The sequence below is a fragment of the Palaemon carinicauda genome, chromosome 17 (assembly GCF_036898095.1).
Source record: "Palaemon carinicauda isolate YSFRI2023 chromosome 17, ASM3689809v2, whole genome shotgun sequence".
NCBI classification, from domain to species: Eukaryota; Metazoa; Arthropoda; class Malacostraca; order Decapoda; family Palaemonidae; genus Palaemon; species Palaemon carinicauda.
Window position 1 is genome coordinate 38,400,007 of NC_090741.1, and position 16,201 is coordinate 38,416,207.

General features: G+C 40.2%; 1 protein-coding gene across 1 annotated transcript in view; it reads left to right on the top strand.

Moving 5' to 3' along the window:
- Sf3b3 (splicing factor 3b subunit 3) overlaps positions 1-16,201 on the top strand; it is a 162,220-nt gene that overhangs the window by 47,808 nt on the left and 98,211 nt on the right. Inside the window, exons 6-7 of the mRNA XM_068390881.1 lie at positions 1,161-1,308; positions 13,472-13,578. Of these exons, the coding sequence (XP_068246982.1) occupies positions 1,161-1,308; positions 13,472-13,578 (255 nt within the window). The remainder of the gene's footprint in view (positions 1-1,160; positions 1,309-13,471; positions 13,579-16,201) is intronic.

A 16,201-nucleotide genomic window follows, 5' to 3' on the forward strand; every position in this document is an offset into this window, starting at 1 on the left:
GCTTGTTTTCTAGGCTAAATCACATGTGTACATAGATGAAAAGTAATGAGCCTAGAACTACCTTGAGGAACCCCAGATATCACATCTCTACACATGTTATGGTGCCCATCTACATTACAGTAACTCTTTGGAATCTATTTCTTGAAAATTGAATAATGATGCTAAGAAAAGACCCTCCCACTTCCAATTGTTTGGGTTTGAAGACATGGGCCTCTTGATTAACACAGTCAAAGGTAGCACTAAAATCAAGGCCAATCATACAAACTTCCTGACCACAACCAATTTGATTTCTGTACAGCATTGGTAATTGTAGGAAGGGCATCACATGCTCGAAGGCCTTTACGAAAACCAAATAACAAATGAGGGATATAGATTATTTAGTGACTGCCTACCAGTTTCTTGAAGGAACCTAGCCTAACACCTGCATCATCTTCATACTCAGGTAGTTAGGAGATTGACAGGAGTCTTGACTTTCGCTCTTCTAAATGACCAATGTACATTGACGTTTCCCGGGCTAGTTAACCAACCAGATTAGTTACAGGGATTTACTTCTTCCCAAGGATAAGCCTCCTATCAAGGGTTGAAGTAGCCCGTTGGAAACGTTTGCATGGGGATCTGCCAGACTGGGATTAGAGTCCTACTCAAGCTTGGGGGTTTTGGGGGAGCGTTTAGATCTACCTGCTGAGTCATTAGTAGCCATTGCCAGGCCCTCCCTGGTCCTAGCTTGGGTGGAGAGGGGTTTGGCCACTGATCGTGTGCACAAGTATATATGGTCAGTCTTTAGGGAATTGACATTGTCCTTTGCCTCTGCTATTCAAGAGGGTCCTTTAAACTGAATATTTGTATTAAATGTAGGAACAAATTGCAAATTTTTAAATAACTATACAAATCTGAGACTTTTAGATTGAGTTGAAGGTCAAAATGAGGTTTGCTATACCTGATGGGTGGATGGGGCTATCTCACACCCAACAGACAACCATTGTTTACGTTATTAAGAGTTTAACGGCCATTTCCAGTTTTGCTGAAGGCATACTTAAAGGTCAATGGTTTTTATAGTTAAGAAAAATATAGATTACTTTCAAAATGAGATTTAATTTAAAGATTGATTAAGTAATGTCTTTTGTATGTACAAAGATTTTATCTTTATATTTATGTTATAGGAAGCAGATACAGACCCTACTGGAGAAGCCGTCCATCGAACACAGCAGACTCTCACATTTTATGAATTGGATCTTGGTCTGAATCACGTCGTCAGAAAGTATCACGAGCCCCTGGAGGAGCATGCCAACTTCTTAATCTCCGTCCCAGGTAATGTTATATTGCTCTATTTGTTATATTTTTAAAGTACTGTAAGTTGAGTATTATGTATTGACCACAAAAGGTCGTTGGTATTACTTTTTATTTTTAATGTGTGTGCTCTCTAAATGACATATTTTTTTTTCTTTTAAATAGCTAGGCCCTTCCAGTTAAACACAGGCTCTTGCAACTATGTAGCCCATAATGGTATACATGTATTCAGATTTATACAGGGTGGTTGTTGATCAGGGCTCCCTTGAACCTCTTCATGGCACACTCCTGATTCCATTCTCAGTCCAGATTGTGCCTACTCTAGAAGAGGAAAAAATCTCTAGGCATTGTTGAGACCTCCGCTACAAGAAAGATTAACATTATTTTGTGATTTAATTTAACTAATTACAGGCGGGCCTCGATATCCAGGGGTTCGAGCTTTGCGGATTTGGTCATTCACGATACATAGAATCTTATATCATATTAAATAAAAAATCACCTATTCGCAGTTTCACGATAATTACTTGTGGGCTGACTTTTTCAAACCCACCCCGCAAAGGAGAACAGCCCAACTTAATAGCTAACTCGTGAAACTGTTAAGTAATGAACTCAGTGTATAGTAATTTTAATGCAGTAACAAAAATGATTAAAAGAAGTTCATACATACATTATGCTTTAGTAATATTTTATATATATGTATTATGTAATGTATAATGCTGGTGAAAAATATAAATATGCATTACAGTTAAAAGAAAATATATTCTCTCTCTCTCTCTCTCTCTCTCTCTCTCTCTCTCTCTCTCTCTCTCTCTCTCTCTCTCTCTCTCTCTCTCTCTCTCTCTCTCTCTCTCTCAATTTAATTATATATGATATAATTAGAATTTATATGAAATTAACCCTGGATAGGTACGGTCCTCGGACACCCCTTTAAGGGTATACTCGGACGCGAACGACCCCGACGCCAAAAAAAATTCTTGAAAAATCAGTTTTTGCAGTAACCTCCTTTTTTCTTTTGCCAAAAAAAACTTCAATGAATGCTTAAAACAACTGTAAAGATAAATACTACTCATCTGCAGAAAAACTATTTATTATAAATATTTTAAAAAATTAAGTAGAAAAAAAAAAGACCTGACATAAAAATTCATAAAAAAAAAGTTTATACATATATACACAAATCCTTTTAGGAATTGATTCTTGAATGTTTAGGACACATCTTGATGTATTTTGGATGAAGTCAGACCCATGGAGGTGAAGATCTGAAATGAGAAAAAAAGGGTAACTTTTTTTGGCCAAAAAAAATTGTCCAAATTTCATGAATTTTTTTGGGTACCCAAATGAAATAGGAAGTGGCTAATTTTTTTAGGGAATAAACATATGTTATCCTAAAATAGAAATATGTAAAAAAATCTTCATTATTTTGTAAATTACATTTATATCAGGGGCCATATCTAAAGGTAATTTTTTGAGTACTTGGAAATTTCGTAAAAAAATACATATATTTAATATATAATATGATATTTATGCAGGTAAAAATATACAAAAATATCACAAATTCTATAGGGAACAAGAATATATATAGATAGGGCAGCTTACGCTTCGGATATGTCCACAAAATGGCCGCCAACCACACTGACTCAGACTCCCTAATCTGCCACTTGAAATGTAGGAAGGGTATGTCAATTTCAAGGTGTTATTTACTAATCTAATTATTATTGGATATGCATAAAAATTGTATGGTGGGTTGCTGGATAATTGTCGATTATTTTACGACTATAAAATTAAAATTCTGACCCAAAAAATTTTTTTTGAAGGGAAATAAAATCGAAAAAAAAAAATGTAAAACAATATTTTAGCTAAAAAAATTTGATGATATTCAATCAAAAAAAAAGTAAACAAAATTTTCCGACAAATAAACATCTAGAGGAATCATTACTCTGTGATAGTTCCTTAGTACGTAGTAATTTTGAAAGAATTGGGAAAAAACAAAAAAATGGCAATCACCGGAAAATCGAACACATACCTATATATACGCCATATCTGGCTAAAAAAAAGATAGGCATGGGTAGCCAGATCATCTAGAAACACTTTCCAACACTATAAAAATATAAGTTTTGCGACACTACTTGCCAATTCCTTACGGTAACATGACTAAGCAAAAAAATGCAAAACAAATAAAAAGGGGCACTCGTGGAAAAATGGCCATTCTAATATACGGCATTTCAGAAAAAAAAAATTTCAGCCACGTGCTAGGCAAACCATCAAGGCATATTTTCCGACAAATAAACATATAAATGAAATATTACTCTGTGATAGTTCCTTAGTACGTAGTAATTTTGAAAGAAATGGGAAAAAATGGCAATCACAGGAAAATCGAACACATACTTATATATACGCCATATCTGGCTAAAAAAAAAATAGGCATGGGTAGCCAGATCATCTAGAAACACTTTCCAACACTATAAAAATATAAGTTTTGCGACATTACTTGCCAATTCCTTACGGTAACATGACTAAGCAAAAAAATGCAAAACAAATAAAAAGGGGCACTCGCGGAAAAATGCCCAACATTCTAATATACGGCATCTCAGATAAAAAAAAAGACATGCACGTGTTAGCCCAACCATCAAGGCACACTTTCTAACACATAAACATGAAAAAAAAATCAATAATATACGGCAATTCCTTACTACGTAGTAAATTTTTACAAATATTGAAAAAAAAACAGAAATTGGCAACCGCAGTTAAATACCCAATATACCAATAACTACGTCGTATCTGACAAAAACAAAATCACGCATGGGTAGCCAGATCATCTAGACACACTTTCCAACATTAAAAAAGCAAAAGTTTTACGACACTATTTCGCAATATCTTACGGAAAAATGACTTGGCAAAAAAATTAAAAAAAATTAAAAAGGGACACTCGCGGTAAAATGCCCGACATTCTAATATACGACATCTCAGATAAAAAAAAAGACATGCACGTGTTAGCCCAACCATCAAGGCACACTTTCTAACACAAACATGAAAAAAAAATGAATAATATACGGTAATTCCTTACTACGTAGTAATTTTTACAAATATTGAAAAAAAAACAGAAATTGGTAACCGCAGTTAAATACCCAATATACCAATAACTACGTCGTATCTGACAAAAACAAAGTCATGCATGGGTAGCCAGATCATCTAGACACACTTTCCAACACTAAACAAGCAAAAGTTTTACGACACTATTTGGCAATATCTTACGGAAAAATGACTTGGCAAAAAAATTAAAAAAAATGAAAAAGGGGTACTCGCGGTAAAATGGTCCTCGTGGTGATGAACGACATTTTAACTAAAAAAAAAAACATGCACATGGTAGCCAAACAATCCACCAAGACTTTCCACAACTGATAACCTATACAAGTTGCACCATTCTACGACAATTTCATAATACGTAATAACTTTGATAATTATGCAAACTACCTCAGAAGGGTAAACTCGGACGCGAACGACCCCGACGCGTCTCAGAAATCGGGGAAGGAGTACAGCTACAGCAATGCACATCTGGACACTACTAGAGCGTGTAGGGGAGACACCTCCTGCAGGTCGATCACCCACAAATTCAGTCACAGGGGTGAGTCACGTGAGAAAAACCTGTTTTTTTTTGACGCTCGGGGTCGCAAACGACCCACCGTACCTATCCAGGGTTAATAGTAACTTCCTTACTTGTTAAAAAAAATGTACACCTTTTTTTAACCTTTTTTAAAATTGCCATCACATGATGATATGAAATTTGTTCTATTATAATGATCTCAAGTTTTGATGAGTTAATTTGATGCATCATCTTGAATAGGAAATTAATTTCTACACTACAGTTCCCTTAGGTTGTAAATTACTCACAGCTGTCAACCTATACTTGCAACTGTCGACCCTTTTTTTCGTTTGGATGACTGATAAATACAGTACTGTAATTAACTGGAAATTATGGTGCGATGTATTTCTTGTTCCTATCTTATGTTATGTTTAAAGAGATTTGAAAAAAAAATTTTTTTATTTAGAAATAAGAGATAGAGGAAAAACATTTTATGAAACAAACAAAATGATACTGTATCTGCTTTAAAGCCTGGTGTCTATATTATTACATTTAGAATTTTATTTCTAAATGGAGTTTTATTTCTTCTTATACAGTAATTTAGACAGGCTTAAATATGTTGTCTTTTTCCCTCTATGTATTTAAACTAAAATGCTTGTTCTGTATTAGTTTATTATGCAAGAAGGAATAAAAAATTATGGAAAGGAAATGATAAGAAAATAATAAGATGAAAATGGCGAAAAGAAAGAAAATGAATTAAAAGAATATGATTAAAATTTTATGTAAACATGTTAATTTACGTACATGTAACATAGGATTTTTACCAAGAGAGAGAGAAAGAGTGTTATTTACATCTAGAATTTTGTAAACATTAGTGATGTTTTTGAATTTTTTTGTCTTTTTTTTTTTTTACTTTTGTTTAGTGAGTTGTCTTACTCCGTACAATTACCTCTGAAAAGTAGTATGAACTAAAATACTATGATAGAAAGCACATGAAAAGAATGTAGTGCAGTACAGTGGGTTCCTTAATGTGTTTGTCAACCGTAGGTAGGTAATGGTCACCGAGTTTTGGTAGATTATGAGTTAACCCACCTAGGGCAGTAAGCATTTGTGGATTATTATTATTATCATTACAAGCTCGGCTATAACCCTAGTTGGAAAAGCAAGATGTTATAAGCCTAAGGGCTCAAACAGGGAAAATTAGCCCAGTCGGGAAAGGAAACAAGGAAATAAATAAACTACAAGAAAAGTAATAAAAAGTCAAAATGAGATATTTCAAGAAATGTAACATCATTAAATTAAATCTTACATATATAAACCATATAAACTTCCACAGTACAAGAGGAAGAGAAATAAGATAGAACAGTGTGCCTGAGTGTACCCTCAAGCAAGAGAACTTCGCGCCTGTCTCTGTTACCTAACCCTCGCGAATGTAGAGGTCCCTTACCATGGTTGGCAAGCGAAGTGCAAGTGTTGGTGCCGTACCCAAGAAGCCTAGATAATCTATAACATTGGAAACTAAGCAAGGTTTTCTTAATATCGCTTTCTTTTAGTTTAAGGGGACACTACTGTACTGTACTTATATTGAAAATATCACTATGGCATTTTAAATTTTCACATTTTCTACTCACAGGAACAAAGTATGCATTCTAAACTGTTGTTCCCTGGTTAATGTTATTACTTAATGTTAATGAAACAAAGTTGTGCTGCAGGTATTAATTTTAAATATTTAACTTAGCCGGTGAATATATAGCTGCAACTCTGTTGCTCGACAGACAAAAACTGTACAAAAAAACTCGCCAGCAATCGCTATACAGGTTGCGGGTGTGCCCATCAGCGCCATCTGTCAGCCAGATACCAAGCTCTATGTAAACAAAGTCTCAATTTTCTCTCTGTCGACGTGTCGACAAGACGTACTTTACTCGCTGTTGAAACCTGGAGTTTTTCCCATCATATTTGGTGAAGTACTAGATTCTGGTTTGAGCTTTCGCAGTGCAGGTGTTTTATCTTCATCTTGAACTCGTTTTGGATAGATTTAATTTTGGTGACAAAGAGAGTATGGACTTTCTTTCACTTTTAAATGGCCGACCCTTCCCTTAGACGGAAGTGTGTTTAGGCTTTTAGTAATTATCTTATCACGTTATAAATTAATTATAGATTTTCCTCTTCGATTAACTTTCCATTTATAATAAACATAAAAAATAAATTTTAATGTTTTGTTTATATGCGACCTTTCCTGAGAGTAGGCGGTCCTAACTTGGAAACCGAAGTTAATCAACGTTGAGCCCTTTATATCGTAAATAGCTTTTAAAGAGCTAAGGGTTTAAAACTTTTTAAATGAAATATTTTATGAAAGAATTTCTTTGAATAGTCTTTGTACCTTTTTCAAAGATGAACTAACGTTTAGTTTATTTATGCTACGTAGTTGTTAACGTTCAGGACGTTCAACATGCGCTCTATCGTTACGATAGAGAGAGAGTGTATCACTGTTTCACTTTGCAGAAAGAGTAAATCGATTCTGACGTTTTGTTCATTCTTTCTAAGCTTAAATGTTTTAAATTCTATTTTAAAGGAACTTTTTAATTGAAAAACCTTTCAGTTTTTTCCTTTGGTCAAATAACATGTTTTTTTTTGACGAAATGTAATTGGGCTCTTCTCTTAGGTGCGAAATCAAGAGAGAAAGAGAGAGAGAGATAGAGACGGAGGGAGAGAGAGGAGAGAAAACGTTCCGTTCAAGCGGGTAACGTTGTTCTCGAGTTGCTCTCGTCCCTAGTCTCGGTACGGGGAGGAAGGATAAAACGTTTTTAGTTTTTATTCTCGTCCCCAGGCTATGTGCGGTTAGAGATTGAAAACGTAGTTTTGAAGGAACTAGTGTTTAGTCTCTTCCCCAGCCACTGAAATTTTTATCTTAAAATATGTTTTCTGTTTTTTGCTGGTATTAATGAGCTTGCATTATACGACTGATTTCGCAATTGCTACCTTTTGATAAGGGTAGAATTGCGTGCTTCAGGTAGAAATCAGTAAAAGTTTCGATTTCAGTGAAATAAGTGCAAAACAGAAAATCGAAGTGATAAAGTGATATTGCGCAAAGTGTTACAGTGTTGCGTCCGAGGGTTCGTCTGTTCGTGCCTGTCGTTCACCTAGTCCGGGACCTCTTGCAAGCTCCCAAACAGGGGAGAAGTAATGTCGAACGACTTATGGGTTCGAGAGGCCTTGATCAACGAACAGACGTTTCCCTCTATGGTATCGGGTGTATCTTACCAAGATCTCCCCTACCATAAGGCGAGAGAGACGTTTTTTCTCCTCGTCATCCGAAGGCTTTTCGCATAAGAAACCTGTAACAAGGTTTCGAAGCCCTTAAGCGAAAGTCAGTCCTTTCAGGACAGGTCCAGCGTCCTGGTTACAGCCATTAGGACAGCTCTGACCCTATGCAGTCATCGGAAAACTGCTCGCCGCCTAACAAAAGCGTAACACAGACTCCGAGAGTCTTTTTTGTTGGCAAAGTGTTGCGGTCACAGACGTTACCCTCGTCTCTTACCACAACCATTTCCGTTGATCCTTAATGGGTTGTACGGCAAGACATGCAGAATATGCTTGCCTCCCTTATGGAAGACTATTCTGCCGATTAGTCCGTTGAGTCTAGCCGTTTATCTCATCGATATCCTGGCTTTCAGCCAACCTAACGTTCCTTTGTGCTTCCTGTTGACGTTGGCGTAGCTAAGTCACGTCAGTCAGGTTGTTTAGAACCACACTCGATGCGGTCTCGTGTGGATTTTCAGCCACATTTGGACGTTAGGCCACTTGCTGATGCTCCTGTTGACGTTCAGGACGTTCGCTAACAATCGGAGTTGACTTGTTTTGACGCTGTGCGTCAACCTCCGCATTCTAGAGTTGTTTTGACTGCTCAGTCTAGGCAGTCAAAGCAGTCTCGAGTGGACGCTGTGCGTCCTCACGCACCTGTTGTGGTTGACAGTTCAGTTGTTGACAGTTCACAGACTGTCAAGCAGTTACATGACGTTGCGTCCTGGTCCGCTACTAATGCACCAGTGCGTGTGGACTCTGCTTGTAAAACATTGCCACCACGGTAGGTCTCTCCCTTGCTTGAGACTCAGCTTTTATCGGACAAGGTTCCTGTAGATGAGGAAGTTGCTGTTTCCCCTCCTACTGATATTCCCTTGAGGACTCTGTCAGACGGAGAGGAGACTAAAGCTGCTTAACCCTCTATGGACTTTAATTAAATCATGATGATTTTTTTTAAGGATCTTTGTCCGGATCTTTTTGTAACTGCTGCTCCTCGTTCGCCTAAACGTCAGAGCTTACACTAGGCCTAGCTACTTCGAAGCCGTTGTTTATAAGCTAGTGCTCTCTCGCTCTCCTAGAGAGCTTTACGTTTGCTAGGCGACTGGTTTATCACCAGGAGGAGTTTGGGGGATACAGCCTTTGCTTTCCCTTCTTTTAAACTGGCTTATAGAGCGAGAGTCTGATATGACACGAGAGAAGTTCTCGGCTTGGGAGTTCATGCCTCTGCCCAGATAGACTTCTCAAATCTCGTAGACTCTCCCTGGCGCCTGGCCAGGAGACGCTCCAAGTTTTTTACAGGTCAACTTCACAACTGGTTTCGAGCCTTTGATGTTTTGCTGTACAATTATGTCATGCATAAACAAGGCTTTCAGGGATGGAAAGCGGTACCGCCTCAGTCGCTAACCCCGTCTGTTGCCGCACCTGCTCCCGTAGACCCTAAATGGGCTTTGCTGCAAGACATGCAGTCCAAGCTTGCGTCCTTGATAGAGGACTTTAATGCGGAGAAGGTTGCTGCCGAACCTTCTGGCCAACAACCTTCCAACCGGTCGGTTGTGCGTCCTGTTGACGCTGAGGTAACCTTCTCGCGTCTACCAGTTGAGGTGGTTCCTCCACCGAGGCGACCCAGTGTGGGTTGCCAGCCGCACGTTGACGTTAAGCGACGCTCGGAGGTGGTTGTTGACGTTCAGGACGTTCAACAACCAGCAGAGGTGACTTGTTTTGACGCAGTGCGTCAACCTCAGCAACCCGGTGTGGTGTTGACTGCACAACCCAGACGGTCTAGACAGTCTCGGGTGGACGCTGTGCTTCCTCGCGCACCTATGGTTGTTGACAGTTCACAGACTGTGCAGCAGTTCCATGATGTTGCGTCCGGCTCCGTCACGCATGCACCAGTGCGACCGGACTCAGCGAGCCAGACGTTGCCCACTCCGTTGCCGTTTCCTCATCAGTTTTCGGATGAGGAACTATCTGATGAGGACGTTGCTGAACAACAAGACGATCAGCCCCCAGAATAGATCAAGCCCTGCTATCCATCCAGAAGATGCTGAAGAAGGAACGCTGCTCAGTCAGGCTGTGGATGAGTCTGGTAGGGACGCTGTCATCCCTGGAACAATTTGTGTCACTAGGAAGACTACACCTCCGTCCTCTTCAATACCATCTAGCTTTTCACTGGAAAAAGGACAAGACGCTAGAAGCGGTCTCGATCCCGATTTCCGAAAAGATAAAGTCTTGTCTGACTTGGTGGAAGGACAATATCAACCTAAGAGAGGGTCTTCCCCTGGCTGTTCAGACTCCTAACCACGTTCTCTTCTCGGACGCATCGGACGTGGGCTGGGGCGCGACACTAGACGGTCGGGAATGCTCAGGACTGTGGAACTCGAGTCAGAGGAGCATGCATATCAACTGCAAGGAGCTGTTGGCAGTACATCTGGCCTTGAAAAGCTTCAAGTCTCTCCTTCGAGGCAAAGTGGTGGAAGTAAACTCAGACAACACCACGGCCTTGGCGTACATCTCCAAACAAGGAGGTACCCACTCACTGACGTTGTACGAGATCGCAAGGGATCTGCTCATCTGGTCAAAAGGTCAAGACATCTCCCTAGTAACGAGGTTCATCCAAGGCAACTTGAATGTCATAGCAGATTGTCTCAGTCGGAAAGGGCAAGTAATTCCAACAGAATGGACCCTCTACAAGGATGTGTGCAAGAGACTTTGGGCCACTTGGGGCCAACCAACCATAGATCTCTTTGCAACCTCGCTGACCAAGAGGCTTCCAATCTATTGCTCCCCAGTCTCGGACCCAGCAGCAATACATATAGATGCCTTCCTCCTAGATTGGTCACATCTGGATCGCTACGCATTCCCACCGTTCAAGATTGTCAACAAGGTACTGCAGAAGTTCGCCTCTCACGAAGGGACAAGGTTGACGTTAGTTGCTCCCCTCTGGCCCGCGAGAGAATGGTTCACCGAGGTACTTCGATGGCTATTAGACGTTCCCAGAAGTCTTCCTCTAAGGGTAGACCTTCTACGTCAGCCACACGTAAAGAAGGTACACCAAAGCCTCCACGCTCTTCGTCTGACTGCCTTCAGACTATCGAAAGACTCTCGAGAGCTAGAGGCTTTTCGAAGGAGGCAGCCAGTGCGATTGCTAGAGCAAGGAGAGCGTCTACCATTAGAGTCTACCAATCGAAGTGGGAAGTCTTCCGAGACTGGTGCAAGTCAGTTTCTGTATCCTCGACCAGTACCTCTGTAGCTCAAATAGCTGATTTTCTCTTATACCTGAGAAAAGGATGATCCCTTTCAGCTCCCACTATCAAGGGCTACAGAAGCATGTTGGCATCGGTCTTCCGGCATAGAGGCTTAGATCTTTCCAACAATAAAGATCTTCAAGACCTCCTTAAGTCTTTTGAGACAACCAAGGAGCGTCGTTTGGCTACCCCTGGATGGAATTTAGACGTGGTGCTAAGATTCCTCATGTCAGACAGGTTTGAGCCGTTACAATCAGCCTCCCTGAAAGATCTCACTCTAAAGACTCTTTTCCTGGTATGCTTAGCCTCAGCTAAAAGAGTCAGTGAGATTCATGCCTTCAGCAAGAACATCGGATTTTCGTCAGACAAAGCCACCTGTTCGCTGCAACTTGGTTTTCTAGCCAAAAATGAGCTGCCTTCTCGGCCTTGGCCTAAATCTTTCGATATTCCCAGCTTATCGGAGATCGTAGGCAATGAACTAGAAAGAGTCTTGTGCCCTGTTAGAGCTCTTAAGTTCTATTTAAAGCGTATCAAACCTTTACGAGGCCAATCTGAAGCTTTATGGTGTTCAATTAAGAAACCATCTTTGCCTATGTCAAAGAATGCTTTATCATTCTTTATCAGATTGTTAATACGAGAAGCTCATTCACATCTGAGTGAGGAAGACCGAGCTTTGCTTAAGGTGAAGACGCACGAAGTTAGAGCTGTAGCAACTTCCGTGGCCTTTAAGCAAAATAGATCTCTGCGAAGTATAATGGACGCAACCTATTGGAGAAGCAAGTCAGTGTTCGCGTCTTTTTATCTAAAGGATGTCCAGTCTCTTTACGAGAACTGCTACACACTGGGACCATTCGTAGCAGCGAGTGCAGTAGTGGGTGAGGGCTCAACCACTACAATTCCCTAATTCCATATCCTTTTAATCTGTCTCTTGAAATGTTTTTTTAATGTTGTTTTTATGGGTTGTCCGGAAGGCTAAGAAGCCTTTCGCATCCTGGTTGATTTGGCGGGTGGTCAAATTCATTTCTTGAGAGCGCCCAGATTAGGGGTTTGATGAGGTCCTGTTGTATGGGTTGCAGCCCTTGATACTTCAGCTCCTAGGGGTCTATCAGCATCCTAAGAGGATCGCGAGGCTCCGTAAGGAAGACGTACTTATAAGGCAGAGTAATCGTTCAAGTCGACTTCCTTACCAGGTACCTATTTATTTTGTTTTTGTTATTTTGATAACTTCTAAAATGAAATAAAAACTCTTAGCTCATAAAATGTAAACATATTTTACTGGTCTCTACCCACCACCCTTGGTGTGAATCAACTATATATTCACCGGCTAAGTTAAATATTTAAAAATGATATTATAATTATAAAATAAATTTTTGAATATACTTACCCGGTGAATATATAAATTAAATGACCCTCCCTTCCTCCCCAATATAGACGCAGTGGGACGAGGAGAAAATTGAGTCTTTGTTTACATAGAGCTTGGTATCTTGCTGACAGATGGCGCTGATGGGCACACCCGCAACCTGTATAGCGATCGCTGACGAGTTTTTTTGTACAGTTTTTGTCTGTCGAGCAACAGAGTTTTAGCTATATATTCACCGGGTAAGTATATTCAAAAATTTATTTTATAATTAAAATATAATATTTATTACTGTATATTAACATTGGATTGGAAAACGACTGAACTTTGGGGAGCTTGCAGGATTGTATCTCAACGTTTATAATGGAAGTCAATGGTAAAATACGATTCGACGAAAAAATTATCTCTTGGACGTATGCTTTTTCTTGAACAGAACTCATTCGTATAGTGGGACATAGGTGTACAGTATTAGTAGAAGTAAAACTGTAAATTGTAAGAGAAATTATAGAGAAAACAAGGAAGCTAAAATATGAGGACTAAATCCACTCGTATGAGCATGATCAACAAAAGGAAGAATTTACTAGGCTTACAATAGTATTACAGTGATAATGATTTTTAATTATTGGGAAAAATATCTCTTCCCTAATTTTACCTGTAATATGTAGCTGTATTTTTGTTATTTTTCAATACCTTTTCCCCTTGCAGGAGGTAATGATGGACCCTCTGGTGTGTTAGTTTGCTCAGAAAATTATATCACTTACAAAAATCTTGGTGACCAGCCTGATATTCGATGTCCGATTCCCAGAAGAAGAGTAAGTACTGGTATTTCTTTTGTTCCGTGAAGTGATGACTATTATTATTATATGAAATGTTTTATGCAACAGCCCCTGAAGTAATTCTGGCCTATCATTGAAGAACATATGAAAGTTTAGATTTGTGAATCAGTGGGTTTCCTACACGTAATACAAACCTTCAATTTTTAATAGGATTATGACTTCAACGAAGCTGGAATGGCCGTTTTAAACTTTTAACGAGGTAGTAGTATGCACATAGGCCACTATGTAGTGTGCATGTAGGGTGCTATGTAGTATGCACACTGGCTGCTATGGAGTATGCACATAGGCCGCTATGGAATATGCGCATTGGCCGCTATGGAGTATGCACATTGGCCGCTATGGAGTATGCACATAGGCCGCTATGGAATATGCACATAGGCTGCTATGTAGTGTGCATGTAGGCCGCTATGGAGTATGCACATTGGCCGCTATGGAGTATGCCCATAGGCCGCTATGGAGTATGCACATAGGCCGCTATGGAGTGTGCACGTTGGGCGCTATGTAGTATGTACATAGACCGCTATGGAGTATGCACATATGTCTCGTAGGAATCATCTGGTTTTTTTAATGTATTGCTTTTCTTTCAGATCTACATAATAAATGGTCTTGCAGACAGTTGTAGAACAATTTATTTCGACAGGAAATTTCAAGTGAAAAACTCATAATAGGCACTAATGAGTTCATTAATAACATCCTCCAAAGGAAGGCTTTTTAGGGATATTAATGGAAGAAGCTGAGAATATGCAGTGTTTCCTGATAACTAATTGTGTGACAAATATCTGTGCTACTTACCGTTATCCAACAAATTTTTTCCTGTTGGGCAGCATGTCTGGTGGTGTCCTATTTCTTGTGTGTGGCCATACATCAACCCTCATTACCGTGAGCCTAAGGAAGGAGGCTTTCCTTGGACATCGCTGGTGCTCTGTTTGAAGAAGAGTTCCTCTGTCGCTGAGTGGGAAGGGATGAGGCAACTGCCCTTCTTTCCTTCAGTGTCTGCAGAGCCTGGAAGGTGCTAAGGATATTTTACCGGCTGTGCTGTTGTGCCCTTTTACCTGTGAGAGCATCGTCATTGGCCTGCATGACTCCGAAGAAGATGGATATTCAAGTTCTCCCTCCTCCCCTGCCTAATTTATGCTGTTTTTGCGGAACATCTGAAGAAGAATAATTTGAAGACATCATCAAAAAAGCCCAGGAAATATAATCTGTAGGAGTCACGTACATGTAATTCTTAAAGTTTCTCCCCCTGTTTGAGAGAGAGTGCAGTACGAGGAACCTCCCTTATTGAATAAGTGCAGAGAGTTGTCCCAAAGATGGAAGAAACATTAGCACACTTAACACTGGACAGGTGTCTGGGTAATTGGTAAAGGTGTACTCATATCTTTTACCTGTGCTCAGTTTCATGCCGGGAGGAGTAAGGGCCGAGAGTTGTCCTCTAGTGGGAGGAAGCATTGGTTCTCACAACTCAAATGAACTGAGTGTATGCAATGCCAGTTGGAATGAAAGCTTTCTGTTCTTCCTTCTCTATTTCTAGGACCTTTTTTTTTCCCTTTTGGGAAATGGAAAGAGATGTACGTGCCAAAGAGATATCAGTTCTCACTGGTATTTCTACATCCCCTTCACGTGTTACAGAGTTCCAAAGATGACAACTGAATCTTTGGAAGTGATGCCGGCCAAGGGAGAAGTCACCAGAGCATAGGATGACTGATTGGAGTGAGTCTCTTGAGACTTTGACTGATTCCTGTGTATGGTTTCTTGGGGGGATTAGTGCTCTGCCAAGCTGGAGTCTCGAAACTGGAAGGTGTTTTGGTGCTAGGTACCGGAGCTTATGCTCCTGCTACTAGCGCTAGATCTCTTGTGAGAGTGAGACTAAGCACAAGCACTGCTGGTCAGGATGTAAGCTGCTGCCTTCGTCCATCTCCTGCCTTGGGACATTCCCAATCCACTTCAGTGACATTGTCGTCATGCTCACCACCAACGAAGCTGCTGCCTAAGGATTCTGCCAGAGGTGTATGAGTCTTTAAATCATTCCTCTCCCTCAACCAAGTGACGAGTACCTCCCCTGACTGATCTCTTTTTGCGAACATATGAGATGGATGGCACATACCAGGACTGTATCTCCTTGAGAAGATGAGCTTACTACATTCTCGCCTTGTACGCAGGGCTAAAGACTTCATATTGGGAATGTATCCTTCCCTGAGAATATGTTTCGGTATGTGTACAGGCATTCGTGGACCGAACACGAGCTCTGACGATCTTGATGTGGGCTGCAGTCCTTGTTTCCTTCTTTCTCCAGGACATTTGGATGGCATATCATTAACAAATACAAAGGCAACTTCTCTGGTTGGTTGAGTAACTTTGGACTGATGTACTCACTTCTCCATAAAACTGCTTTCCACAAGTTCTCTATGCTCGAGCCTTTATTCACTCCCAGGATGGTCCACTCGAACAAACTTCCTTGCGCATGAACTTCCAAGAGCTTGAGCTTCACATCCACGCTCGTGATCGTGTAAATCCTTGATCGTCTATGCTCACAATCATCCACATGCACGAGTTTTACAAACACAGTCATGCACGTGCACAATTGTCTTTGCCCATGATA